The sequence below is a fragment of the Brassica rapa genome, chromosome A09, assembly GCF_000309985.2.
Source record: "Brassica rapa cultivar Chiifu-401-42 chromosome A09, CAAS_Brap_v3.01, whole genome shotgun sequence".
NCBI classification, from domain to species: Eukaryota; Viridiplantae; Streptophyta; class Magnoliopsida; order Brassicales; family Brassicaceae; genus Brassica; species Brassica rapa.
In genome coordinates this window covers 27,503,659-27,530,623 of record NC_024803.2, presented here as the reverse complement: position 1 = coordinate 27,530,623, position 26,965 = coordinate 27,503,659, and the positions used below count along the sequence as shown (strand labels likewise).

Sequence of the window (26,965 nt, the reverse complement as noted above, 5' to 3'; positions counted from 1 at the left end):
CTTGTCCGTATTTGAATTTGTTTTGTTATTCTAATGCAAAGAGAGCAAAAGACCAATCGGAATTACTCAAGATTCAGGTACAACTTTGTTATCTCCATTTACACTTGTACTTGTCTCTTTGTCAGCTTCATGCTCAACAGCTAATAGCTCAAGATTTTATTTAAATGATTATTTTCAATAACTTGGAACGTACCATCCATGACCATAAGGATTCTTAACCGTTGACAATAAACAAACAAGACAATGTGTGTGTTTTATTGTGTGTCCATATACATATATGTATCCATATATAATGAACATTATGTTCCTCTAAGTAGGCATGAGACTTATTATTTGGGGATCCTATCAGAGATCCGCTCCAGACCCCCTCCGAAAATAGAATATCCGGGTCAGATAGTAAAATTTTGGATCCGTCAAAACTGAATCCAAATATCTTAATTTTAGATCCGGACATTCGGATTCAGACTGTATTTTTAAAATATATATTTTTTTAATATTTATATTTGATATATTAATATTTATACATAAATTAGTCTTATAGTATTTTAATTTTATAATATTATATACATATATATATAAATTTTGTATAAATATTTAGTTTATGTATTACTTTTACAATTTTAGTCTTTTACAATTATTTTTATTATTTTTACGTATCCAGATTTGAATACCCGCATATAATATAATATCTAGACAGATATCCGAAATCCAGATATCCTGAAACCACGAATCTGGATATGAATATTAAATCCACGAATCCAGATCAGAATACCCTAAATTTTTTGGATATCGAATCCATCCCAGGTCTGCGTCTAAGGATACTCCTATAATACCCTCACAAGTAGTGAAGTTGAATAGTGTATTAAACTCCACACTGCTGAGCAAGTAAAGCGAAATTAAAATCATGAAGATACCAAAATTCAAAGCTTGTATATGTTATGACATAAGTTGTGTTTTTTTTTTGTTCTGAAAATTAGAATAGCATTCCTCAACTTATCAATGATAATTTGAAGGAATAAAAAAACACAACTTATGCCATAACATATGTCAGAGAGGCACAGACCACATATTTAGAGAGAGAGAGAGTAGTATCTCAGACTATATGTTGACCTGACCCAATATTGGATCCATCTTCCCCACAAGTAGAACCTTTTTTTTCTTTCTTGGAGCCACAAATTTGTTCAAGAAACCCCTATCCTCTTATCTCCTTCGTTACATATAATATCAATATATGTTCACATTTTATAGTATCCAAATTTGTGTGTCGAGCACTTAGTTGCCCTAGCCAATGAAGAGTAACCCTGACAAAAGAGAATGGAAAGAATCGAAAACGAATACTTTAAAAGGCCATGTATCAAAACAGGCCCACTACAGAAAAAGAACCCTAGGGACTAATACATAAACTCCATTAGCACCACAGCTACTCCTCCTCGCCTCCGTCGCTCATCATCCTCTAAGTCTCCTTGTAACTCAGGTTTGCTCATCTCTTTCCTCTTCAGTTACATAATTAACTCTTACGTCTCCTGTTAGGTTTGTTTCGATCTGAAAGTATACATGTCTTTGTAATAACATCTTCCAAACATAACACTAGATCAATGAGCGTTGTTCGGTCTCTTTCTTTATACTAGTTGTTGTCTTAGTGAATCGTGGATCATGTTATTGTATCAATATAAAGTTACGTTTTTTTTTAATTGCTGAATCTTTGTGGGTTTTAAGTAATTGAGCTGTTGTGATCTGCTTTGTATCCAGTGAAAAAGGTTCGAGCTTTAGAGAATAATGGCTGCCTTCCCCAACCTTAACTCTGACGCTGGATTGAAGAAGCTCGATGAGCATCTTCTCACTCGCAGTTACATCACTGGGTACGTTGTGAACATATCTAATGATAAGATTAGATCGTAAAGTCTACCTTTTTTACGAACTATAAGAGTAACAATTAGTTTCCTTTGTGTTAACAGGTACCAGGCTTCCAAGGATGATATCACTGTCTTTACTGCTCTTGCTAAGCCACCAACCTCCCAGTATGTGAACGCTTCTCGTTGGTACAACCACATCGATGCCCTCTTGAGGATCTCGTAAGTTCCATCCTTGTTTCCCATTTGTGTTTTACATTTCTTGTCTGGACTTGTCTTCATGTTTGTGTCGCTATGTATAGTGGTGTTTCTGCTGAGGGAAGCGGTGTCATTGTTGAGGGATCAGCCCCAGTCGCAGAAGAGGCTGTTGCTACTCCTCCTGCAGCTGATTCTAAGGTACTGGAGACTGTTTCTGTTCTGCTTCATAACGTCTCTTGTGTTTTGTAAATCAGTGAGTCTGATGGGAATTTGTAACTGTAGGATGCTGCTGATGAAGAGGATGATGATGATGTTGACCTTTTTGGTGAGGAGACCGAGGAGGAGAAGAAGGCTGCTGAGGAGAGAGCTGCTTCCGTGAAGGCATCCACAAAGAAGAAGGAATGTAAGTTTTGGTTTTGTCACTACACTTGTGATTTAGTTACATAAGATGGTATGTCTTGTATTCTAATATTTTTCTGTTTTTTTTTTTCTTCATTAGCTGGAAAGTCATCTGTGTTGATTGATATCAAGCCATGGGATGATGAGACTGACATGAAGAAGCTAGAGGAAGCTGTGAGATCTATCCAGATGGAAGGATTATTCTGGGGTGCATCCAAGCTTGTTCCAGTTGGTTACGGTATCAAGAAGTTGCAGATCATGTGCACCATTGTTGACGACCTTGTCTCTGTTGACACCATGATTGAAGAGCAGCTCACCGTCGAGCCAATCAATGAGTTTGTCCAGAGCTGTGACATTGTTGCTTTCAACAAAATCTGTGAGTTTCTTGAATCCTTGCCTCAATTCTTTAAAAGCTACGATTTGTTTAATAAGCTATGTAATTAACTCACTGTTGAATGAATGTTAATGCAGGAGGATGGCTTTGCTTCAAGGAAGCGCTCGTGCAATCTGATTATTGTTTCCAAGTTTCTTGTGCACTCATGTTTTTGATTTGCTATGGTTTGCCGTATCTCCTGTTTAATTTTGATATTTTACGAAGAAGACAATTTTTTGTTATTTGCTTGTAGTTTCTACTTTCCAACAAATGTCATATGAGTTGAGTTTACTAAAAACTAGCTACAATATCTACGCCAGGTAAGAAATATAAATTTAGTTTAGTAATACATCAAAATGGAACATACTACTATCTACACAGCTTCACCAGAGCATCTTTAGAACGACGTAGTAGTGGTTTGAGGAGTAGCTTGAAGGTAAAAGGAAACCTCTGAAGGGTTTTTAAAGTTGGTCATGGTACCTTTTATATCTGTATGAATGATACAATTGTCGGTAAATAAGCTAATTCGTAATCTATTTTACTTTTGTTCCCTATGCATCCACAATAAGACATGAAAACCTTGTTTAATCTAGAAGTATGTAATGTAATAGTTTCAGTTCTTGTGTTATCTATCAGTTAAGAACTGAAAGTAACACAACGCATATCACGCACATCCAAAATCCAAACAAACAACAACAAATAGTGGGAAACAAATAGTTTGAGATCAAACAATTAATCTCTTTAACAACCATTTCTTCTTGTTAAATCAAACGTTATTGTTGTAACAAAAGGAAAAATGCCCACTAATTTAAAAAAAATCCCGAAAAGAACACACAACATTCTTTACCTAACCTCTTAATAAGTTATTTTCCTATTTGTAATTATTTTCTTGTACAAGGATTTCCTTCCCAAGATTTCCTTTTTGCATGCAGGGCCGGTTTAGATAGGGTGGCAAACGGTGTGATCGTTTCGGCCCCAATTCGTTGTCCCTTTATTTCTTAATAGATAAAGACCCGTATTTTTTTAAATAATAAATAAGAGTCCGATTTTTTTTTAAAATACATGTATTTTTATATTAAAAATAAGAAAAGAGGCCCAAATTTTTTTTATTTTTTTATATAAAAATATTTTTTTATAAAAAACGGGTAACGTAGGGTAAAATAACCCAGTTCAGCCCAACCCACAGATAACCCAACCCAGTTTATATCCAACCTGCAGAAATCAAGAAACATCAAGGTTGAAATCCAAACCCAAAAAATAACCCAATAAGGTATAGGTTTACCCTTAGGTACCCAAAATATTATCTTATTTATCCTAAAAATATTATGTAAAATATTAATATCATTAATGTCAGCTTTAATATATAAACAAGATTTCGCAATTTTATAGAAAAACTTGTTTTAGCGCAAAAACTCATTTACGATTTTGGCGGGAAAAATCCGTTTTCAATTTTGACGGGAAAACTCGGTTTTGCGGTTTCGGCAGGAAAATTCGATTTTCCGGTTTTGGCGGGAAAACTCATTTTGTGATTTTGGAAGGAAAACTCGATTCTGCGATTTTGGCGGGAAAACTTGCTTTGCGGTTTTGGCGGGAAAACTCGTCTTTGCGATTTCGGCAGGAAAACTCGGTTTTTCGATTTCGGCGGGAAAACTTGGTTTTTCGGTTTCGGCGGGAAAATTCGGTTTTGCGGTTTTGGCGGGAAAACTCGGTTTTGCGGTTTTGACGAGAAAACTCGGTTTTACGGTTTTGGCGGGAAAACTCGGTTTTGCGGTTTTGGCGAGAAAACTCGGTTTTGCGGTTTTGGCGAGAAAACTCGGTTTTGCGGTCTTTAGTCAAAAACTCGGTTTTGCGGTTTTTAGTCGGAAAACTCGATTTTAAGGTTTTGGCGGAAAACCCGGTTTTGAGGTTTTGGTGGGAAAATTCAGTTTTGCGGTTTTGGCGAGAACACTCGGTTTTGCGGTTTTGACGGGAACACTTGGTTTTATGGTTTTGGTGGAAAAACTCGGTTTTGCGGTTTCGGCGGGAAAACTTGGTTTTGCGGTTTCGGCGGGAAAACTCGGTTTTGCGGTTTCGGCGGAAAAACTCGGTTCTACGGTTTCGGCAGGAAAACTTGATTTTTCGGTATTGGCGGAAAAACTCATATTTTTGTTTCTGTGAGATAATTTATTTTTACGGTTTTGGCGAAAAAATTCATTTTTTGATTTTGACAGAAAACACGTTTTTGCAAATTTTATATAATTTGATTAAAATGGTAAAAATATAATAATATAACTGAAAACCCATGGGTACACCATTACCCTTCTATATTTACCCAACATAAATATGGGTTTCAAAATTAGTACCCATGATCGACCCAATAAATCTTAGACGGGTAAAAACCCAACCCATTATTAGTGGGTTTAGGTAAACTCATAGGTAACTACCCATGTTAACATCCCTACATGACACCATTGAGTCGGCCCTGTTTGCATGTATTAAAACTTTTGTGGTATTTCTAGAGATGAAGAGAAATAACACACAACATTCTTTACCTCGATCGATATTACACCTTGTATCTCAGGTTTGTTGTTGTTCTTCCTCAGTTTATTTCGTTTGATAAATCGCTCTTATTGATTAGGATCCCTAGATCAAGGGGTCTTCTTTCCTTTCCTTCACTTATGTCCTAGTAACTCGTTGTTTCTTTTGCATAGTTCGGGTTTTAGTAGTTGATATGTGTTCAAAAAAAAAAGTAGTTGATATGTTTTGTTCTGCTTTTATATATCAGTGAAAAGATTTGCGCTTCAGAAATAATGGCGGCTATCCCCGAGCTTAACTCTGATGCTGGATTGAAGAAGCTTGACGATTATCTTCTCACTCGCAGTTACCTTACGGGGTAAGTTGTCTGCAAATTTATAATAAGAATATATCATAAATCTCTTAACCCTTTTCGAACAATAAAAGTAACAACTAGTTTCCTTTGTCTACGCTTTACAGGTACAAAGCTTCAAAAGATGATCTCACCATCTTTGTGTGTCTTTCAAATCCCCCATCTTCACAGTATGTGAACTCATCTCGCTGGTACAAACACATTGTTGCCCTCTTGAAGACCTCGTAAGCTCTTATCGTTGTCTTGTATTGTTTACTAGATGTTCTTGTTCGGATTCTTCTAATAATTTTATTTCCTATAACTTGTGTCTCTCTATTTAGAGTGGTGTCTCTGATGAAAGAATTGGTGTCAGTGTTGAGGGATCATCCCCAATCACAGAAGGGGACGTTGCTACACTCCCTGCAGCTGATTTTAAGGTACTCTATTTATTTTTCTTACAATGTCTTTTTATAGTTTTCACTTGAGAAAGATTGATAGATATGTGCATGATTGTAGGATGATGATAGTAATGAAGAGGATGATGATGTTGACCTTTTCGGAGAGGAGACGGAAGAGGAAAACAAGACAGCTGAAGAGAGAGCAGTTTCTGTCAAGACATCTACAAAGAAGAAGGAATGTAAGTTTGGTGATTTACTTAAGATGGTATGTCTTGGATTCTAATTGATTTATGTTTGTCTTTATCAGCTGGGAAGTCATCAGTTTTAATTGATATCAAGCCTTGGGATGATGAGACTGACATGAAGAAGCTAGAGGAAGCTGTGAGATCCATTCAGACGGAAGGACTATTTTGGGGAGCATCAAAGCTTGTCCCGGTTGGTTATGGAATCAAGAAGTTGCAGATCATGTGCACCATAGTTGACGAACTTGTGTCTGTTGACACCATGATTGAAGAGCAGCTCACCGTCGAACCAATCAATGAGTACGTCCAGAGTTGTGACATTGTTGCCTTCAACACGATTTGAAAGAAGTCTCTGTGTGTTTATGCAGTCTGGTTCTTAGTCTATATTTTGATTTACTATTGCTTTTGCATTATTTTTCATGAAGTTGTATTCCATCTAATCTCAATACAAGTCGAAGTTATTATACTACATATATATATATCCGTAGGAAGAATATAAATTTGTCTTAATGAAAATATCAAAACGGTTTAAGATGTATATATGTCAGCAACATAAAACGCTACATAAACAAACTTATCTCAATGAACAACCATTATTTTTCGTTTTCCTCGGGCACTTGTGTAAATGGTGTGTTGGTGAAGCAACTTTCTTCAAGAAGAAGGGCAACATAACCCTGGATTCCCTTCAAAGATTTGAGATGGGAGAAGAGAGTTAAGTCGACTGGGTGGCTTATTCTTAAGAAAGAGAGGCTGAGAGTATGGAGATCAACTAACTTTTGAAAGTAGGAATCTATGATCTCTGCTCCAAGAATGGTTATTCCCAAGGTGTAAAGACCAAAGCTTATAGAAAGAACTCTTAAGGTTATTTCAAATGAACCAGTGAGGTGATTGTCACTCAAAGCAAGGGGAGAAGAACAGAAGACTATGGTGCTGTTCGTTTGGTTGCCGCAGGTACCGGCGGCAGCGGCAGCGTCAACATTCGGCGTCAACTCTTGTTCGTTTCGTTGACGCAGGCAGCTGCGTCTGACGCTGCGTTCGAACGCCGCGTCCTGCGGCTGACGCCGATAAAACCAGCGGTCGCGACATAAAACCTGCGGCCAATAAGGTAATTTACTATTTTACCCTTACTATGTTTTAGTATTTACAAAAAAACCTAAACCTAAATTTGACGCAGTCGGGGAAAGTTTGACGCAGCTCCATCTCTATCTTTCTCTCTCGATCTCCATTCTAGAACCAGTGAAGACCTCGAGAGCTCTCTCCATCTCGTGCTCTCTCCATCTCAAGCTCTCTCTCTATCTCGAGCTCCCTCTCTCTCTCTCCATCTCGAGCTCTCTTCATCTCGGGCTCTCTCTCCGTCACGAGCTGTCTCCATCTCAGGCTCTCTGGCTCTCTCTCCGTCACGATCTGTCTCCATCTCGGGCTGTCTCTCTTCTCCGAAGAAAACCCATCTCCGATCTCATCTCGAAGCTTTCTTCTCCGAGCTCATCTCATCTCCAAGCTCTCTCTTCTCCTTTTCTCGTTGAGGTACGTTTGATGCTAGTGAAATAGAGTTTCAACATTCTGATTATTGAATCTCTGATGATTGTTTGATTCCATTGCTGTAACTAGGAATCATAGTGAAATAGGCCTAGCTGTAACTCCCTTTCTTTGCCTTCATGGTTCCATTGCTGGTCTGTTCTTTTAATATAAACGATGGGTTGTCTTCTGAGTGTAGCTTTTGGGGTTTCTAAATTTAAAGTGCAGGCTACAAAAACATCCTATTGTAGTTAGTACGTATTGGTTTACGAGTCTGCACTCATGGGGAAGCTTAAAGGGTTGCTATATGTAACTTCGATATGAAGTTCATATATGCATATGTCGGTGTACCTGGTAGAGCACATGATACCAAAGTCTTGACTCATTGTGCGAGAAACGAGGCTTCTTTTCCACATCCTCCTCCCGGAAAGTATTATTTAGTTGACTCCGGATATCCGACCAGGACAGGGTATCTTGGTCCGCATCGTAATATGCGATATCATCTTAGTCAGTTTGCTACAGGAGGACCACCAGTTAGTGCAAGAGAGATAAAATGGTGATGATGGAGAAGGAGAAGCTGATAGTGACGGTGATGAAGAAGAAGGTGACGATGATGATGATGATGAAGATGATGTTGGTGTTGGAGGTGGTGGTGGTGGACATATTGTATATGAGCCGACAGGTGATAGAGCGATGGAAGATTTGCGTGATAACATCACAAATGAATATGGTAGAGGTCGTTTACCGTATTAAATGTTTTAGTTGATGATTTAATTTTTTTTTTGCTTATAACTTTGATTGTCATTTAAATGTGATATTTATTTAAGACTTGATGTAATATTTAGCTTTTGTTTATGATAAATATTTTGAATTATTATTTTGTTTCTAATTTAGCTTATGATGTATGAAAAAAAATTGTTACATTTGTATAATTTACATTTGTATAATTGACCAAAAAATTATTATCAAGTAAACATAATATTTTAATGGATGTAAATATATTTAAACTACACTTGATTTATTTAAATACAATTTTATAAAAAAATTAAAATAAATCTGAAAAAATGAAAATAGCCGCTGCGTCTGTCAAACGAACAACCCAAAAATCTGCTTCCTGCGGCAGCGTCGGCGTCGATCTCAACTTCTTGCGTCTTCTAAACGAACAATAATCTGCGGCAGCGGCAGCGTCGGCGTCAGCGTCTGCGAAACGAACAACAACTGTCTTCATTGACGCTGCCGCTGCCGCCGACGCTGCCGCTGCCGCTGCCGCCGAAACCTGCGGCAACCAAACGAACAGGGCTTATGACTCCAGAGAAGTGATTATAAGAAAGGTTCTGTAAAGATGGGGATACATTACTGGTGAGCTTGTTGGGTTTAGTTGGGTTTCAGCACTGCACCATCTTCCTCCACAAGCCAAACTTGCAATGCGATAAAAATAAATAAACTAAACACTTGAAAATTTTGAATTATATAGTTGGGAACTATTCAGCGAAAGTATCTTCAAAAGGAAAGAAAATCATGATCAAAACTTTCAAAGAAAAAAAAGAGACTGCTTTGTGAAATCTTCTGTCTGGCATTAAGATTCAATATCAGAATCAGAAGAGAGATAATCATCTGCCTTAAGACTCGGAATAGAATCATCATCAGATTCATCATCCAAGGACTCTCGTTTCTTAACAACTACTGCTTCCTCCATGATACTATCCTTAACCGCTAAACCCTCTCCCTCTTGAGTCTCACTCACTACTTCTCGATAAACTTCTTCCGGAGCCATATCATCTCTCTCTGAAACATGTCCTAGAGATTCCTTAGGTGATTCAGGAACCTTCTTACGCACATCAGCTTGTTGAACATTCTCTGATCCAACAATATCTGTATGATCTTGGCCACTCAGAGAATCCACAATGGCTAAATCGTTCCCACGTTTCAATCTTTTAGCCTCTTGGAGAGCTAAAGTCGAGTCAACATTCCTCAGAATCTCGTTGTTAGAGGGAACATCCACGTTTGCCGTCCATTCTTTGAATAGATTATCACCATTATTCAGATTAGGTGTGTTGTGTTTTAGGCTGGCCAGAGAATTGCTTTCCGGGAATTGGTCGCTAACTGATGGGAGACCCTCGAGTGGAAGTGCCCGAGGATGTATAACAACTTCAAGGGACATGAGAGCGTGAGCACAGAATCCAGCAACTTTCATCTCTCCCTCAGACTTACCTGTTCAAAGTCCATACATGCATCAAATATTTACAGTTTCTTAACTTAGTTTTCAACTCATGCCAACAACATTTAGTTTACCTGTTTGGAAAAGCTCAAGCCCTTCAGCTAAGTATGCAGGGCGTGCTCTTGATGGAGAAACGAGGGATGCCAAAAAGGCTCGGAGTGCTGCAACCTGAAACTCAACTAGATCTGCGGCCGACTTATTTGGTTGATAATGGTAGGTTTCAGCATTGGCCCATCTTCCTTCACAAGCATTTCTCGCTGTCATCATTAGAAGCTTATCAACACGGTCTCTCCAGCTATCCGATCTCAATGCACCACCCTGAAACCCGAAAGAAAAGAAGAAACATGGTGATTATGAGTTGGATTCAATAACTACGCCACAAAAGTCTTAACTACTAATAAGTTAAAAGAGCTTACAGTTGTGAGAAAATTTTCTAGGGCCTCCAGAGCTGCTATCTTCAATGAGATAGGGCTACTCGAGTGATTGTGAGGGATTCCCACTTCAAAAGCAGCATTCTCTGCCTCCACTCCTCTATTAGTTGAATGCTTTCTTTTTTTACTGCCAGCCTTGACAACAGCTCTCGGATTTGTGCTGGAAACCACATCAGACCCTTCTACGGTTTTCGTGTCTAGATCCACAGAGGCATTTGAGACAACTTCGTTTGCCAGTTGCATTGCCATTCCTGTTCAGAGAAGTATGTTATAGCAGAAATGATCTTTATTTTCATCACCTCAACCTGAGAATGAAACAAAGGGAAGATCTTGTGCCTTTTACCTAGACCCATGGATTTGAGCAAGGTTTTGGTGATTGTGTATAGCTTTATCCTCAGTTCTGGCAATAAACATTTCTTGAAGTAACTGCTAACAAGTCTCACCACAGATGCAGCATATGGTAAAAGTTGGCTGCAAAATGAATCATCACAAAGGATGTTGTTTAGTTCCTACGGCACAGAACATTGTATATATACAAGTTTTGGCTAAAAGATGTAACAAACCAGATTCGATTGAAATAATAGCTTCAGCTACTAGAGAGAATGTCAAAGAGAGCGGTTTACCTGCGGATACTTTTAATGGTAGCACGCAAGAGTTCCAGAGCCGAAGAATGCAAAGTGGGAAGCTCTGCACAAACCAATTCTTGTTGGATCCCTGTCATGAAAGGTGACATGGCTTTTGGTAGAGAGCCGTTCACCGCCAGCACTCGCTCAACGAGGGATACTAACGAGGCAACTGGAATGTTAAGCTGAAGGTTGAAAGAAAGAATATCAGAATCGTTCAGAAGTAAATAGGCATGATTGAGTTGCATAGTAGCACACATCAATTGAGCAGTAAGGAGTCTTGCTAAGCAGAAATCCAAAATCAAGAAGCATCTTAAATGATCCAACAGAAAAAAAGAAGAAGAAACCGCACTACCTTGCATTTGTAGGAGCTAGTTAGCATCACTGAGCAGCAGTACATAAGTGCAGAAACTCTGGATACAATCAACTGTTCAGAGTTCCACACTGCATCATCCAAACTCCCATTCTGACCTCCAAAGGGCAAAGGAGCGTCTCTTCCAGGAGGAGCCAATCGTTGGATTGCTTTCTTCCCTGTTGTTTCTGCAGTACATGTCACAATGTTCTATCAGGGGAACCATAGCCGCACACATAAAAAAAGAACAAAGAAATTAACAAATTACCTTCTTCTAGACCTTGGAAAAAATTATCTAAATGAACGTTTATAGATATCAACAGCTTCTGCATCATTAAGCACCAGCTGGCCGTTTCTCCTTTATTAGCTTTGGGAAGCAATGCTAGAAAGTGCGCAAGTTTCTATGGTTGAGATAGATAGAAAGAAAGAAGTGGGCATTGTTAATACTTTCACTGCTCTGTTAATGGAAAATAAGGAATGAGAGAATGTATAAAACGATGAAAACCTTTAATAAACTACAACTGGTTTTCGCAGAAAATATTTTAGAGGCAATAGCTTCTTCAACCTGCAAGGAATATCATTCCAAATAAACTCAATAAAACAGCAAGACAATACCAAATCACCGTCTGAGAAGCGAATAGAGCTCACCGTGTCATAACTACTGTGGAAGGCAGCAGGAAACAAGATAACAATTGTACTCAGCAGATTGACAATGCCTTCCTGCATATCCAATACCAATCCAAATAAATTCAAACAGAGTACTCTAGCCATGACATGACCAAAATCAATGTTGCTAAAAAGAGAAACTCAAATGGCCTTCTTGAACATGGCACTTACCCATAGTGCTTCTGAAGAATCTTCTTCCAATAGTTTAATGACTGGCAAGATTACTTTGGCAGCGTGTGAAACTGCATCTTTCTTCGTATTCGAAAATCTAGACAGCCTGATACCATTACATATATAACCTTTCCAGTGTAAATAACTACAGGTTTCTAATCAAATATCAAACAAACAAACAAAAAACATTTCTCACAGACCTTGTAAGGAGATCAGAGATTGAAGTACACGAAGCCACTCGAACAATTCTAGAACTTTCTGGATTCTGCTTGAAAGAAATACAAAAAAAAAACATTAGAAAATTGAACAAAACCTCACAATAGAGCAAGCCATTACACAAACCTTAACATGAGAGAGCAAACTGTTGAACCAAACAGAGTAGGAACTAAAGAAACGATCCGAGCTACATTCTTGACAAGTCACTCCAATCAAAACGATACCCACCCATGATTTATCTGGCTATAGCAACAAACAAACCAATATCGAAATTCGTTTTAAAACACGAAAGTCTCAAACTTTATGTTTCAATTACTGTTTAAAGACAGAGTTTGTACCATGTCTGAAGAAACCAGAGCCAGCAACCTCTCAACCCATTCATCAACGGCTGATTTCGACTTAGCGTGAAGCTTCTGGTCCTCAGATAAGAGCTTGTGGGTGGAGATAGTGGATACAACCTTGGAGAGTGATTGGAAGTCGACGAGAGGCTGCTTCTCGTCGGGGACATAGTCGGACAGAAGGTTTCTGAGAATCTTAGGCTTTAGTCTAATGTCGCACATGTCGTCGAAACGCTCAAACGACGCCATTGAAGATGTGAGGATCTGAGAGAGGGAGGGAGAAAGGGTTTACGGAGGAGATTAGGGTTTTGGAACTGAAGCGCTTTCAGTTTGCCGTCTTGTTTTGAAGACCCTAAACTATTGTCAAATAGCAAGACAGGCACGAATCTTTTAGAAACACACACAAAACCCCTCATTTTAACTGGAAATACAATATAGTGCAGTCCCATAACGTAAACCGTATCGGTTCAACTCCAAACTCTTTCGATAACAACTTTTAGTTGACTTTTTGTCTCCCTCGACCGGATTATGCAATTAGGAACAAAACTTGGGCTCTCCTATGGTAAACTCTCAAATTCACCTCTATTATTAATACCAATCAAATTGCTACGTAAGATTAAGAAAAAATGAAATATTAAAACTATAAAAAGAAAAAAAATAGCTTAAAATAAATAAAAGATGTAACCGCGCGTTAACAAAAAAAAACGTGATCTTTGTTTCATCAATTAGTTTTTGAGAATTCTACTGAAATTTGATAACAAGAAGCTGCTCATGTTATTCTTATTCTCTACTTGCGGCATCCTATGCTGGCGTCGTTGCTTATTTGACATGGGGATCGTTGCTATTCTTCGTGAAGGCTAGACTAGGAAGGAGTTTTGTCTCTTCTATGGTTTAGTCTCCAGTTGGCTCTAGCCATTGCTATCTGTCTCGTTGGAGATTGCTGGTGGAGCTTCTGTAACTGACATATGCTTGTCATCCGTTCAGTTTGTTCTTGGCTCTAGTCAAAGGAAGGAGGTATTGCTCCTTGTTTCATGATGGTTTCTATCGAGGCGTTAATTAGTCGTGTCCTTTGTTGTCCGACTTTGCTTTTTTTTTAGAAGATCAATAGCTCTTAACTTGCCGGATATAAAGCCATGGGTTCTTGGTGATGAAGAGATGACATCTTATCATCGCGAGAAAGGTTAAAAAGCAGCTTTACGTACATGGCTTTCTTAGTGTCCATGATCCTTCTTGGATCTTTGACGTTAATTCTTCCCCACATTTGTATGGTGTTAACCTACGGATGCCTATTGGTGTCTTTTTTCTTTGTGTTTTTGTCGCTGGCCAGTTTGGTTTCAGACATGTAAGAACACTTTGATTGAATTAATTACAAGCGTAAAAAAAAAATAAACTAAACATACAATAGAGGTTGACGTTGGAACATTGGCAAGTTTGTTGGAACAAAGATGTTTAAGACCACTTCCAACTAGATTTTTTCCATTGGAGCTCTTAAAATATGTATTATGTATATATATATACGTATATATATATTATATAGGTATATAAGTATTTTTGGAGTCCATAATTTTTGTGGAACCTCATAGGCAAAGGTTCTTAGAGCATGTTCAATGGTAAAACTCTTAAATGTCTCTTAAGTGGGGTCAGAGAAAGAGAAGAAACAAAAGATGAAGAAGTAGTGGAAGCAACGTCCCTTCCTTTGCTTAAATAAGGTAGGTCCCTCCTCTTTTCTTCCTTTTCTTCTTTATTTTAACTAGAGGGTTTTTCCGGGCTACGCCCGGATTATTCCGTATAATATTATTGAATTAAACTCCCGTTTTTAGTATTGTAACTTGATTAAATCTTAGATTATTCATCAAATGCCAACAATTGCAAGCAAAACAATCTATGAGCGTTTGACTAAATCTGCGTCTGTGTTGAAGTTTGAGTTCGCAACAATTGAAAGCTATAAGTAATAGAAAATAAACTGGTTTCATGTCACCGTTCCAAACGGAGTGAGAAGCCAAGATCCCAATAACGGAGCCAAGATCCCAATAACGGCTGGGATCCAGCCCATTTCCATAATATGTTTTAGAATTAGGAAAAGAGATATATGTGTATATATATATATTTTATAAAGATAACTTTCCAAAAGATGAATATAATTTAAATTTCATATCCATTAAAATATATCATGAGTTTGTATTATATATATAGCGAAATCTATGTAGTATGACTTCGCCGAGATCAATTCTGCGGTAGTGATAGTGTACTCCACACTATAATCTATTTTCATTCCAATGGAAGTGATAGCCAGTACATAAATATAGACTTGGATGGTATCTCAATAAGACATACCTTTTGGTTTCGTAATTTAAATTTTTGGTTCTGCCATTATGTTTTCATCGTAATTATATGACAATATGAGTATTTTTATATTTATGGTATCAGATATAATTTCATTTATAATCAAAACCAAATCGTAAATTATATGACAGTATGAGTATCTTTAAATGTCTGTCATCTTGCTTAACTTATATAATAGTGTCTTTATATAGTTGCAACTAAAATTATTTGTTGTAGACCTATGGTATTTAAAGATTAGGAATACGGGAAATAGTTTACTTATATATTTGTAAATTTTAAATAAATTAATAAGATAGTAATGTCTTTTTGAAACGTACGTGACTGGTTAGTAATCTCCATATGTATAAATTATGCATGAACACAAAAAACTATACTGGTGTTTTCATTATGAACTTATAAATGACAACTACCTTAAGATATTATATTTGTAATAAATATTAAATATTTCTAAACTATTATAGTGTTCTTTTAAAAATGGACGAACTCCGCACTACATATTCGCTACACCATAAACAAAATTATTTCTTAGACTAATTGGTTGCTAATTTGGTTGTAAGAACATAGATAAATCTATTAAACAATGTCTAAATGTTAAATGTACACAATTGTGTTAAAGTGCAGAGATTTGTAAGATAATATGTATGCAATTTTGTCCTTAATCAGATATAAACTATGATTATAGGTAGACTCGGATCCTTATTCGAGCAGGACAAAATCTGAAATAATCATTCAAGTGCTAAATCTAATAATTATTTGGTTTACATCTGCTGTCCAGACTGTTGGTGGGAGGCGGATTATCCATTTCGTTCATGATGCAATCCTTCGTATGCAATCAATAAAACACAACATATTAGTCTATGGATTTCGTTATGCTGAGGTTTCGATGATATTAAAATCGTACACTTCAAGGATAAGTCGATATATTAGAATCGTTTTGGAAATGGGCTATTAACATTTTTGTAGGAAAAAGGAGAAGAAATTATTAGGGCTGTTAAATATGGTAAAACCGAACCGTATCGAACCGAACCGAATCGAAATAGATAATATGGTTTGGTTTTGGTATATACCATATAAACCGAATGGATATAATTTTATAAAAACCGTAGGATTTGGATATGGTTTGGTATATAACCGATTAAACCGAATAAACCGAACAAAACCGATTAAAAGTAGAAACATGTAAATATATATCTATTATATAACAATACATGAAAATCGATTTATTACACAAGTTAAATTTGTGTTAATACCTATTACTATAATTTTATAGTAATAAATAACCTTAATTTGTAAAATACTTGAACTATAATTAAATAACAATACATCGCAATTCAGACATCTTATTTTCTAAGTTTTCTTTTGATCTTTTTGCTTTATTTTAGTCTTCATTAAAGTAATATGAAGATTATAAATTTGATGGACAATAATTAATGGAAAATTTTCAATTGAACTTTAATGAACAATAAATATGGAAGAGTGGAAAAACTTTTCTTTCATGTTTCTGTTTTATTTCATATTTTTATTTTCAAAATTTCAAGCTTTGGTTTTAGTTATAGATTTGATTATTTTATTTGATGGTAGAAGCATTTTTACTTTTTTTTGTTAATTTCTTTGAACATGTAATATATTTTTAATAAATGACTGTGTTGACAATATGACTCTAAAATTCATATAATATGATCTCAAACTAAATAATTATATTTTTTGGTATAAAACCGAATAAACCGAAAACCGACGGTATATAAACTGAACCGAACCAAAGTAAATATGGATTTAAAATGGTAGTTATATTTTACTAACCGAAATACCGAAAACAGAAAAAACCGAACCTAAACCGAACCGATATCCGGATTGAACACCCCTAAAAATTATTGTCGGTTGATACTTGTCTTTTAAGAAGCAACGAATTTTGAAATATGGGTAGTAGATATTCTTATAATTAGTTTGGAATAAATTTAGGTTACCTACTCAGTTTAAAATCAGCTGCAAATTTTATTATTGATTTGACCAAGAATTCTATTATCAATTTCTGAAGATTGATACTTTTCACGTAGAACTCTTATATTTAACATATAGATTTTTCAAATTAGTATAGGGGAGTGATGTCTAAGAATCATCATCCCTGTACAGATCAATCGATTGCTATCGTAGCTTATATTAGAAATGTATCCTTTATAAAGGTGTAATAAATATAAAATTGATTGAAAGATTTAAAAAAAAACACTGAATGGGAAGCATTAGCGAATGTCTAAATACGGCCAACAATTGAACAGCACGAAAGCATTCAGGAGCAGAGTATATTCCTGGACGTTCTACACTCAATGCGTAGAACACGTTCAAATCTCTGGATCGACGTCATTAGCTATTCCCCACCAATGCTTATTTTGCTTCTGAAGCCACTGATGTGCTTGATATTTTCATCAAAGAAAAACTGAGTTGCGGATGATGAAGCTAGCAAGAGTTTCCCTAGAAAAATAAAAATTTAGTGTGAATGATTTAGATGTTGAGTTCGTTGGGTTGGTCATTACCTTTACATATACTTGGTATAATGCTTGTTACTAAAACAACTTTGTACTTCCGATGGCTCATGGCTTGTAGTTGCCGGAAAAGAGATGCTTCGTTTCCCCATAGCGTTAGCTTCACCATCATCCATCTGCAATGTGTTCATATATTAGCTATAGATCGGAGTTTTTCTAAGATTTCAGGTATAACAAATCTGTGTTTGTTGATTTTACCCGTTTATACGCAAACCAATTATCAGCTTCGTTTGATATTCCGGGTAGTGGGGGTAGTCATCTTGCATGATAAGTATCTGGCCTACTACATCTGCCCTGCTAATTGTGAGCAACTGATAATTATATTTCTTCGAACAGAGGTCTTGCGATTATTTACCTGGAAGGTATGTGCGTGCAGTTGCTGAGTCTATTAGCTGCATGAAGTTGAGAGAAGAGAATTTCTGTGCAGGAAAGCCTGAGATCGTGTGTTCTAATTTTATCACACTCGCTTCACGGTTGATACGAATAAAGAACGGCTGCGGAGTCAGCTTGTGTCTGCGATTATTCGGGATGACCATATAATCTGAGAGCTGATATATATCCACTGCTGATAAGAGGTTAGGATTTGTAGTTGATAACTGTCTGGATAGCTGCCCTTCTAGAGTTTCACCCTATTTTGAAAGCAAAATGGTTAGTTCTGTTGTGTTGTATATGAATCAGTATAGTTAAACAACATACCTCCAAGCTAAAGCATAGGAAACCGGTACCGTGCAAGTCGTTGGCTTCACTTATGATGGGCCAAAGTTCAATAACACGAACTGCTTTTGGGGTTGGTGATATTTTTTGAACATTTCTGTTAGTAAATCCACTAATGCGAAAAGGTCGTCGTACCCATGTGTTTCTGTAAATGCACACATGTGTGTATAATCTTATTTCAGAAGATCATTGTTGCTAGTATATGCATAAAAATGGAGAGTGCTTATGAGAGCAATCATACTACCTCTTCAATGGTGAACTACTCTTCAAGGATGCCATGATGGAGATGACTCGTTTCTTAGTTGAACGCGTGAACGTGATGTTTGTCTAACGGCAAGACACGGAGATAAGGGTTTTGTTAATTAGATGAGAAAATCTCGTGTAGCCATACGGACATTAAGAGTCGCGAATATGGAAAGCTAATATTGCAATTTAAGCAGCATATATAATTGAAAGAGTTAAGGAAAAAAAATTAAATATGGAGGGATTTTCAGAAAAGAAAGAGATCCAAGATACAAAAGTTCTCAAAAATTGTACCTCCTAGCACGCTTAACGTCAGTAGGATCTCCATTATCAGCTGTTTCCATGTCTCCATCAAGATCATCATCATCAGAATCATCTCGTAATGAAATACTGGTGGTTTGCCTTGCTGGAACAACATCTGGTTTCTTTTTAACGATTGTCGAAGGAACAGATCTAACAGATGAAGCACCGGGTGAGGTTTGTGCCACAACAACAGAGCCTAGAATATTAAAAAAAAAACATTATCCACACAATCCGAGAAAAAATAAACATTTCACCCAAAGACTATAAACCATAATCAAAGGAACTTAATTAGATATTCCACAAGGATGACTCATCTAAACTATAATGATATAACCTTGAGCTGGAGATCCCACCGGAGGAGATGGCTTTTGAGTCACACCTGAGGCACTCGAATCTTCCGGCTTCACAGCTCCCACCTGTGTAAAGAATCAAAACCAATCAAAATCAAATCAATCAACAAACAAAAACCGAATTGATCGCCATGCGCGGAAGATTGAGCGGTAACAGCGTTTGGGTTCATCGAATTGGCGGATGAAACAGCAGTCGTCTCGTTAGGTTTCATCACAGTCACGGAAGAAGCAGTGGACTTCCCGTTTGGTTTCGCAGTCGCGGAGGTTGCGACGGTCTTCTTGATGGGCTTGCGTTCGCCGGAGACGGTAGAGTTGCCGGTGGGTCCATCGTGATGAGTAAATGAGAGAATCTTATGAACTTTGATGGAGACATAAGCTATGAAAAGAGTTCTATATATAGAAAATTTTAGAAGAAGATGAAAGGAATCCATTGAATGAGTTCAATCTCAGGTTTGATGAGAGGAATTAGTAGCAAAATTACTCATCGAAACGGATCTGGATAAGAGAGAAATGGAAGAGATGGAAGTCGACATTCATCGCGTAACACATCTGCCCTTCGGTTGCTCAATCTGGGCTTTAGACTTCAGAATAGACGGACCGAAAACAACGGAGGCCCAAACAAAACTAATTAACTCATTAATGACGTGGAAGTTTGATGCATTCTTATTGGCCGATTTTATGATCCGACGTGGAAGCATGAGGGGAGCCCTTATTCCCCTTTTAGTATTGTATATTGATTGTAATTATGCTTAACAACCCTTCTTTAAGAGACACCAATAAACCTGCTCTTAAAATAGGATTTTTAGAACTTTTGCCTATGGGATTCCACAAAAATTATGGATCCCACAAATACTTATATCTATATAATATATACATATATATATAATACATATTTTAAAGCTCCAATGGGAAGAACCCCCATTGGAGAGGTGCTCTAAGTTTAGAAAAGCACACACAATGTGCACAAGACTTAAGAAGTTTGCAAGCCCTGAAACAAAACAAACACGTTACAAATATAGTCAAGTGTCTCTATGAGGATATATGTTTTGATGTAGCTTTTCACTACTACGCTTCAACAACTCTAAAGTGAGTGAACTTTTTAATACCTTGATGGCTTCAAGGATTTTGCTGACAGTGGTCAAGCACAAGCACAACAGTCTTCTGGTGAAAGTAGATGCGAGATATGAAGCCAAGTTAGCTGTCTTTTCTTTGTTATTTTAAAATGATTTAAATAGCTGATCGATGCTGCGACTCTGCAAAATTATGGTTATTCATATATTGCAGTGTTATAAGAAACAAATATAACGAGCTTTTTATGACTTGTGTTTTTAAAAGACGATGCCAGCAGTTTCTTGGTATCTCGTGGTTTCTCATCTTCCTATTGCCTAATGAGTCAAGCTCCATGCAATCATTGACGCTTGCCATTGTGGTAACGTCATGGACAAGCTATAGAACGTGGACACGGGATTAAAAGTAACGTGCTATACCACTGAGCTAAGTGGCTGGTGTTAATTGTTGCTTTATTTTCATTATAGACCAGAATCGAAAGCTAATAGCCAAGCTTGGTCCGCCATGATCTATGTGTCCAGCTTCAGTCACTACCCATGATGCCTTATTACTAAGGAGAACAGGTTTGTTTGTAAGCCTTCTTGTCCCCTTTGCTTATCCAAGGTTCAACAAAGAGAAGCAGGATCCGAAGCTCAAAACACTTTTTTTTTACATTCCAAGATTCCTTTTCAATCATTCAATATCAATGCTTTTCTTTGTGTTACAACAACTGTCTTAATAGTTTTTCAAAAAAAAAAAAAAACAACAACTGTCTTAATATCAAAAATCTCGCCTACTTTTGTCTCTTGAAATACAATTGAGAAAGAAAAAAGGACAATGATAAAGAGAATTGCATAAGCAACAAAACAAATCTATCCACAACGCAAGAAGTATCTTTTTCCTCGGTCCCTGAAACAAAACGAACACACCTTGTAAAGACAGAGCAAAGGGTTTTTTCAAAGAGAGAACTCCAATCTAAACATGATGATGGATCCATATTTATCTTATTAGTGGTCATCGTATATAGAACTCATTAAGGCAAACTTAAATTAAGCGAAACAAGTTACTCAACACGTTCTAAAGCTTTATCAAAGAAGGCGAATTAATGTATATTAGAATAATGGATAATACATGAAGAGATGGAATTAGAACTGGACGTACATGGCTTGATTTGGCTTGGAGAAGAAATCGAAATTCGATTTGAAAGCATAGAATCGGAGACTCAAGACAAACGCAGCTTCCATCTTCTCTGTGGGCGATGAAGAAGAAGAAGCCATCGACGGCGTTAACAAGCGACGTCTTTTATTTTTGGGCAATTGTCAATAATAGTAATTTTTGAGTTTTTGTCTTAAAAATAGCATTAAAAGGAGAAAGTCACAAAAATGATATTCATTAAAAAGTAAAATATCCTTAAACTATTGGTTTAAAATTAAATAAACAAACATACATAAATAAAAATAAATAAAATAAAAATAAAAAAAATGAAAAAATAGAAATTTTTTTATAGTTTCAGATTATATGTTTTCAGATTCGAAACTTTTTATAACTTTTTTTTTTGAAATTTTTTTTGAAATGTTTTTTTTGAATTTTTTTTTTTTGAAATTTTCTTTTTATAATTCAAAAATACTTTTTGAAACTGTTTTTAAAATTTTTATTTTTAATTTTTTAGTATTTATTTTTTATTTTATAAAATTTTAAACCCTAAATCCAAAACCCCACCCCTTAACTCTAAACCCTAATGTTTGGATTAATTTACCCAAAGGATAAAAGTGTATATTTACCTCTTTAATGAAACTTATTTTTGTGACTTTGAGCCTTGAGTGCTAGTTTGGGAACAAAAATTTGGTTTGGTGTTATCCTAGTCTTTTTCTCTTTATTTTTTCTTAAGCTATTTTTATTTTATTTTTAGTTTTAATATTCTTTTTTCTTCTAATCCTACGTGTCAATTTGATTTGTGTTAATAAGATCATCCGCAATGGTGTTACCCAAAGAAGAGTCCTTAGAAAAAGTGTATTTTAATTTTTTAAGTATTAATTTTTTTTTTAAAAAAAATATCAACCAATCACGAATCGCCACATGTCGTGGAGACCCGCAAATAGTGCAAGGATTCACTAAGAAAGAGTTCTTATTTAAGAATTTTAAGAATTGAATCGTTAGCTTTTTGATGGGGTCCACTGATTATTTAATTATTTTTTTCTTAAGAATTTCCCCTTAAGAATTCCTATTGTAAATGCTGTGAATTTGAAAGTTCACCATAAAGTGTAAACCCAAATTTTGTTCTGCAATTAGAGCATCTTTAGTGATGGATCTCTCATATTTATTAGTTTCTCAGCAATTTTATATTAATACTTCAATTTTGAATTAAATATAAATGCTTAAAAATAAATCGAACCACTCAAATAGAGATATGTCATCTCAGTCTTTCTGACATTTTTGAAAGTCTCTTAGCAGAGGGACGATTCTTCAAAATTTCATTACCTCTCTCATGTTTTCATTGTTTTATTAATTTATTTTGTTGAGAGATTATGGAAAGAGCTCCCCACTGCTGCTGCCCTTAAGTTGTATTCTCAGTTTCCTATTTGTTCTTCATTCACGATTCTTTACAGAGCAAGGTAGTTCTATATCATGGAATCCAGCAAAGAGATCATTTTTCCCTTTACATCTTCATATTACAAAGAGAGATCTTTTCCAGTCAGATAATTGTGGTCACTATCGGAGATAAGAGTACGCACATAGGCACCTTGTATAAACCACCTTCTTTTCACAAACAGTGCTATGTTTTTACTCGAAATGTTACTCATCGCCATTGAACATTCTCCACCCACATGAAGCAGCCTTATCTCCATATATAGAACTGAAGAATCATTAATGCATTCCAATAGTTTTCTTGTGAATAAATAAACAGTCAACGGGTAACATATTTGAAGTTTTAAAGTTAGCAGTGGTGTAGTAGTTGGCTCCTATGTTACATAGAAGCGGAAGGAGAATTGCATAAAAGCATAGAAGTGAGATTTTTAAAAACAATTAGAAAGCATATATATGTATATATAAAACATAAAAATAATTTTATAAAATTTATGACTAAAAATATATGATTAAAAATAAAAAAAATCCTTTATTCATTTTTAATAATTTTGTTCTATTTAGTTGACTTCATATGTTTATTATAAAATACTAACAGATTAAGCTTATAAAATATGATCAAATTAATTATTTTTAATAGTTCACAAATATCTGTCACAATATATTTGAATATATATGCAAGATATCTTATAAAAAATTATTTTGCACAAAGATAATTTATAGTATTAGTTTTTATATTTGCATATATTATGTTCTCTATTTAATATTATTAATTTGGATTTTATATAAAATAAAAATTAATTTTATATTTTTTACTTATTCATGGTATCAAGTTTTTAAAACCACCTTCCAACGTATTCCACAAGCTTCCGATTCTGATTCCGGTACCAAAGCGAGAAGCTTCTATGTTGCCCTAGCTAGGTTGGCTCTGTAGCTAATAACATAGGGAATGCAGTTTCAATTATTGGTTCTTACATATTACCTACAATATATTTTATGGATGGGTTTATATCTTTTAAAGTTCATAAAAGAAGTTTTGTTATCAGAAAAAGTCTCTTCAGGCACCCATAATACTTTTTTGGTTGTGAAACCAAGAACATATTTTCAAATCAACTTCTGACATGATTATCATCCAGTGGAATATATAAAAGCGAGAAAAGTTGATATGACTTTCATAAAAACAAATCATCAACCCATGATTGACATCAGACATCCGTAACTTAAATATTACAAAAAAACTGAAAAACATCATTCTTCAATCGATTTGTGGTGGAAAAACATCAAGGGCACTTGCAGCTTCCGTACAATAGAAAAGAGACTTGTCTCTTGGACATCAAGAAATAAGAAGTTGCCGGAAATACCGCAAGAGAATCCACCGCAGTGCTGTCTGGTACTGTCTCTTCCTCAAGTATCATCTCGAGGGTTGTGGCTGAGATGAGGCTGCAGGGTCGTGAGGCTATGGCACGGTGTGGGATCACGGCGGAGAATGGAGTCATAGGTTGAGGTGCGAGATTCTGCTGGTCAACCATTTTTTATCGAAGGGTTTTGTGTTCCTTGCGCTGAACTAAAGAGTTGGAACTTAGGAGGAGTGAAAGTGTTTGTTTCTGTGTGTTGTAATGGTGAATTTGAAGATGGGTTTCTGTGTGTTTATATAGGAGTTGCCGTCATGTTTTCCGTCTCTCGCTTTGAAAGATAGACAAGATTGTCCTCGGTTATTCTTTTGAGAACTTGTATAATTTGATAGAAAGTGTTAATAGCATAATAGTAAAATGAAATATTCCACATGGTATAAAAACAAAAATATAGTTTTACTACACTAATTGACGTTTCAATAGTTTTACTTTGTAAATGACGTCAAAACTGAAGACAAGGGGGCCGATAAATCATTACAAACTTCTATAAATCTTCCATACAATTCACGAATACTTTACTTCTTAGTTCTTTAAAGATTGGTAATTTTTTTTTCTTAACGTGAACAAAGTGAAACTATTTTTAGTGACAAACTCTTTATAAACACAATACACATGTATGTATAAGAAACTTAAAGTACGGTTCGATCGATCACTCGTCAATTCGTCATCCAAATTTTTAAGACATAAGAGACTTTGAGTAGATGTTCTATCATATCACATGATACACTCAAATTTGTTAAGTTTTAATTACTCCCTTGAATTTAGTATAAAACTCCATCAGATCTATTTACAACCTGCTATTCACTTGAGATGAGTGGATAAAGAATGCATTTGCTTTCAACAAAATAGAATCGACGTCCGAAGCTAAGGACAAGAGTGTAGACATCAGTAGAAACTTTATGAATTTAATGCATGTTTTGGACATACATCAAAGAATTTTCAAAACTCAGCCTACCTCTTTCTTCTTCCTTCTTCCAAACCCAAAAGCCAAATAGTGATCGTATTCGGTCATTAGGACCGACCCTGAAATTTTGGAGGCCTATAGCTATATCGATATAAAACTTCTTTTTACAAATTTGGGGTTTAAATTTTTTTTTGTGAACCTATTTATATGTAATTTTTTTTCAAAAAATTTGGAGGTCTTTTACGAATGTTTCACTTGGCATGCTTCAGGCTGGCCCTGTCGGTCATGCTTACGGTATACATTTTTTTTTTGCAACTGCCTACGGTATACATAATTATCAAAGAAACCACGTAAAGTTAAACAAGAGGCCGATGGCTAGAATACAAGGTTTGCTCTTTTTGCGCTTTTAATGCTCTTTCATTTTATGAATCTTATCTTGTGAGCAAGGGACCCTCCAAATATAGGGAAGAAATAGAACTTTGGGGTTTTCTGCAAAATCTTTATCTCGATTGCGGCAAAAATTGATGGCAAAAAGCTTTTAAACAGTATGTTTTCGTTTGCGTGTGGACTCTGCCGTGTCTCTGACGGCAAATGTGAGAATGGTCCGTCTATAACATTGACGGCTTGGGGCATTCTCTTCAGTATTGAGATAAGGTCACAAATACGTGTATATCCAGTATCCATATACATATATACTGATAAAGATAAAATTTTGTAAACCAAAATAAAACTAAGCTCAAGCATATACAGCTACTCAGATAGATAGCGTGGTCCTTAATTCCACGCTAACATTTTATTAGTATTGTGAAGTATTATAGCTAATATTGTTCTAATCCATTTCTATTTTTTATCCTTATATTTTTTTTCTAAAATAAAGAAAATCTATTATAAAAGTGGATTTACTCCAATGTATATCATTATAACAGAGTTCCTCTAATCTTAGGAGAAAATAGAAAAATGTTATTTTTATCCCTAAATATAAAGACAAAAGTAGTTATGTTTTCTTCCAAAATAGATGAACTCTATTATATATCTATGTTGCATGGAAGCTTCATCGGACGTCCACATCCCGCATCGGAACTAGAATCAGAATCGAAACCTTGTGAAAAGCTTGCGGAATCTCGCTTCCAAAACGCTTCTAAAATATTTTATTTAAAAATATGTTGGAAGCTTACGATTCCGTTTTTGGAATCACGCTTCTGTTTAAAAAAAATGCAACGTATATCAATAAAATATAAAACCATAGTTTTTAATCTATATAAAATAATTTTTTTAATAGTAATGAATATAGAGTTAGAAATATACAAATATTAAAACTAATATTATAAATTATCTTTATGCATTGAGATTTTTTATTAAAGATATAGCACATACTGAAATATATTGTGTCAATTATTTATGAAGTATTAAAAATAATTAATATAATATCTTTTGTAAAGTTAATTTATGTGTATTTTTACAGTTTAAATATAAAACATTTCAAAATTATTATAAATGAATAAATGCTTTATTTCAAATTTAAATCATATAAAATTTAGTCCTAATTTTTTTTAAAAAAAATCTTATATAGATATATTTATATATGGATATACACTTCCAACACTTACCCGCTTCTTAATATTTTAAACAATCTCGCTTCTGCGCTTTCTTAAGCTTATGCTTCCACGTACCCGCTTCCGTTTCCAAAATGCACA

At 35.5% G+C, this 26,965-nt stretch overlaps 4 protein-coding genes across 7 annotated transcripts; 2 read left to right on the top strand and 2 right to left on the bottom strand.

Annotated features, from left to right (window-relative positions):
* The first annotated feature begins 1,220 nt into the window (after positions 1–1,220).
* Positions 1,221–3,122, top strand: LOC103840424 (elongation factor 1-delta 1). Its single transcript, XM_009116931.2, has 7 exons — positions 1,221–1,474; positions 1,750–1,859; positions 1,956–2,072; positions 2,153–2,246; positions 2,331–2,451; positions 2,548–2,823; positions 2,919–3,122. Coding segments are annotated over exons 2-7 (693 nt in total). The 5' UTR covers positions 1,221–1,474; positions 1,750–1,776; the 3' UTR covers positions 2,921–3,122.
* A 762-nt stretch (positions 3,123–3,884) lies between these two features.
* On the top strand, positions 3,885–8,743 carry LOC103840528 (elongation factor 1-delta 1-like). The gene is made up of 6 exons (XM_018654702.2): positions 3,885–5,692; positions 5,794–5,910; positions 6,009–6,102; positions 6,182–6,302; positions 6,371–7,410; positions 7,480–8,743. The coding sequence occupies exons 1-5, from the start codon at positions 5,610–5,612 to the stop codon at positions 6,646–6,648; spliced, it is 693 nt and encodes a 230-aa protein (XP_018510218.1). The 5' UTR covers positions 3,885–5,609; the 3' UTR covers positions 6,649–7,410; positions 7,480–8,743.
* Positions 8,744–9,245: 502 nt separating this feature from the next.
* LOC103840422 (proline-, glutamic acid- and leucine-rich protein 1) lies at positions 9,246–14,476 on the bottom strand. The gene is made up of 13 exons (XM_009116930.3): positions 12,836–14,476; positions 12,624–12,740; positions 12,482–12,546; positions 12,282–12,387; positions 12,093–12,164; positions 11,950–12,009; positions 11,713–11,845; positions 11,448–11,632; positions 11,093–11,277; positions 10,813–10,940; positions 10,455–10,720; positions 10,113–10,356; positions 9,246–10,031 (listed from the first exon to the last, which is right to left on the bottom strand). Exons 1-13 carry the CDS (start codon positions 13,082–13,084, stop codon positions 9,397–9,399), a joined length of 2,445 nt encoding a protein of 814 aa, XP_009115178.1. The 5' UTR covers positions 13,085–14,476; the 3' UTR covers positions 9,246–9,396.
* A 2,827-nt stretch (positions 14,477–17,303) lies between these two features.
* Positions 17,304–21,806, bottom strand: LOC103840421. Of its 4 annotated transcripts, XM_033281382.1 has the most exons (9): positions 21,534–21,799; positions 19,310–21,281; positions 18,967–19,171; positions 18,674–18,756; positions 18,412–18,574; positions 18,071–18,344; positions 17,914–18,004; positions 17,707–17,831; positions 17,304–17,644 (listed from the first exon to the last, which is right to left on the bottom strand). In XM_033281382.1, the coding sequence occupies exons 4-9, from the start codon at positions 18,706–18,708 to the stop codon at positions 17,541–17,543; spliced, it is 792 nt and encodes a 263-aa protein (XP_033137273.1). In that variant the 5' UTR covers positions 18,709–18,756; positions 18,967–19,171; positions 19,310–21,281; positions 21,534–21,799; the 3' UTR covers positions 17,304–17,540. The 4 variants fall into 4 exon arrangements, 3 of the variants coding, with proteins under 3 accessions (XP_033137273.1, XP_018510126.1, XP_009115177.1); XR_001956146.2 differs by having other exon boundaries at positions 17,914–18,009; positions 19,310–21,776; XM_018654610.2 differs by having other exon boundaries at positions 17,719–17,831; positions 19,310–21,806.
* Between the last annotated feature and the right edge of the window lie 5,159 nt (positions 21,807–26,965).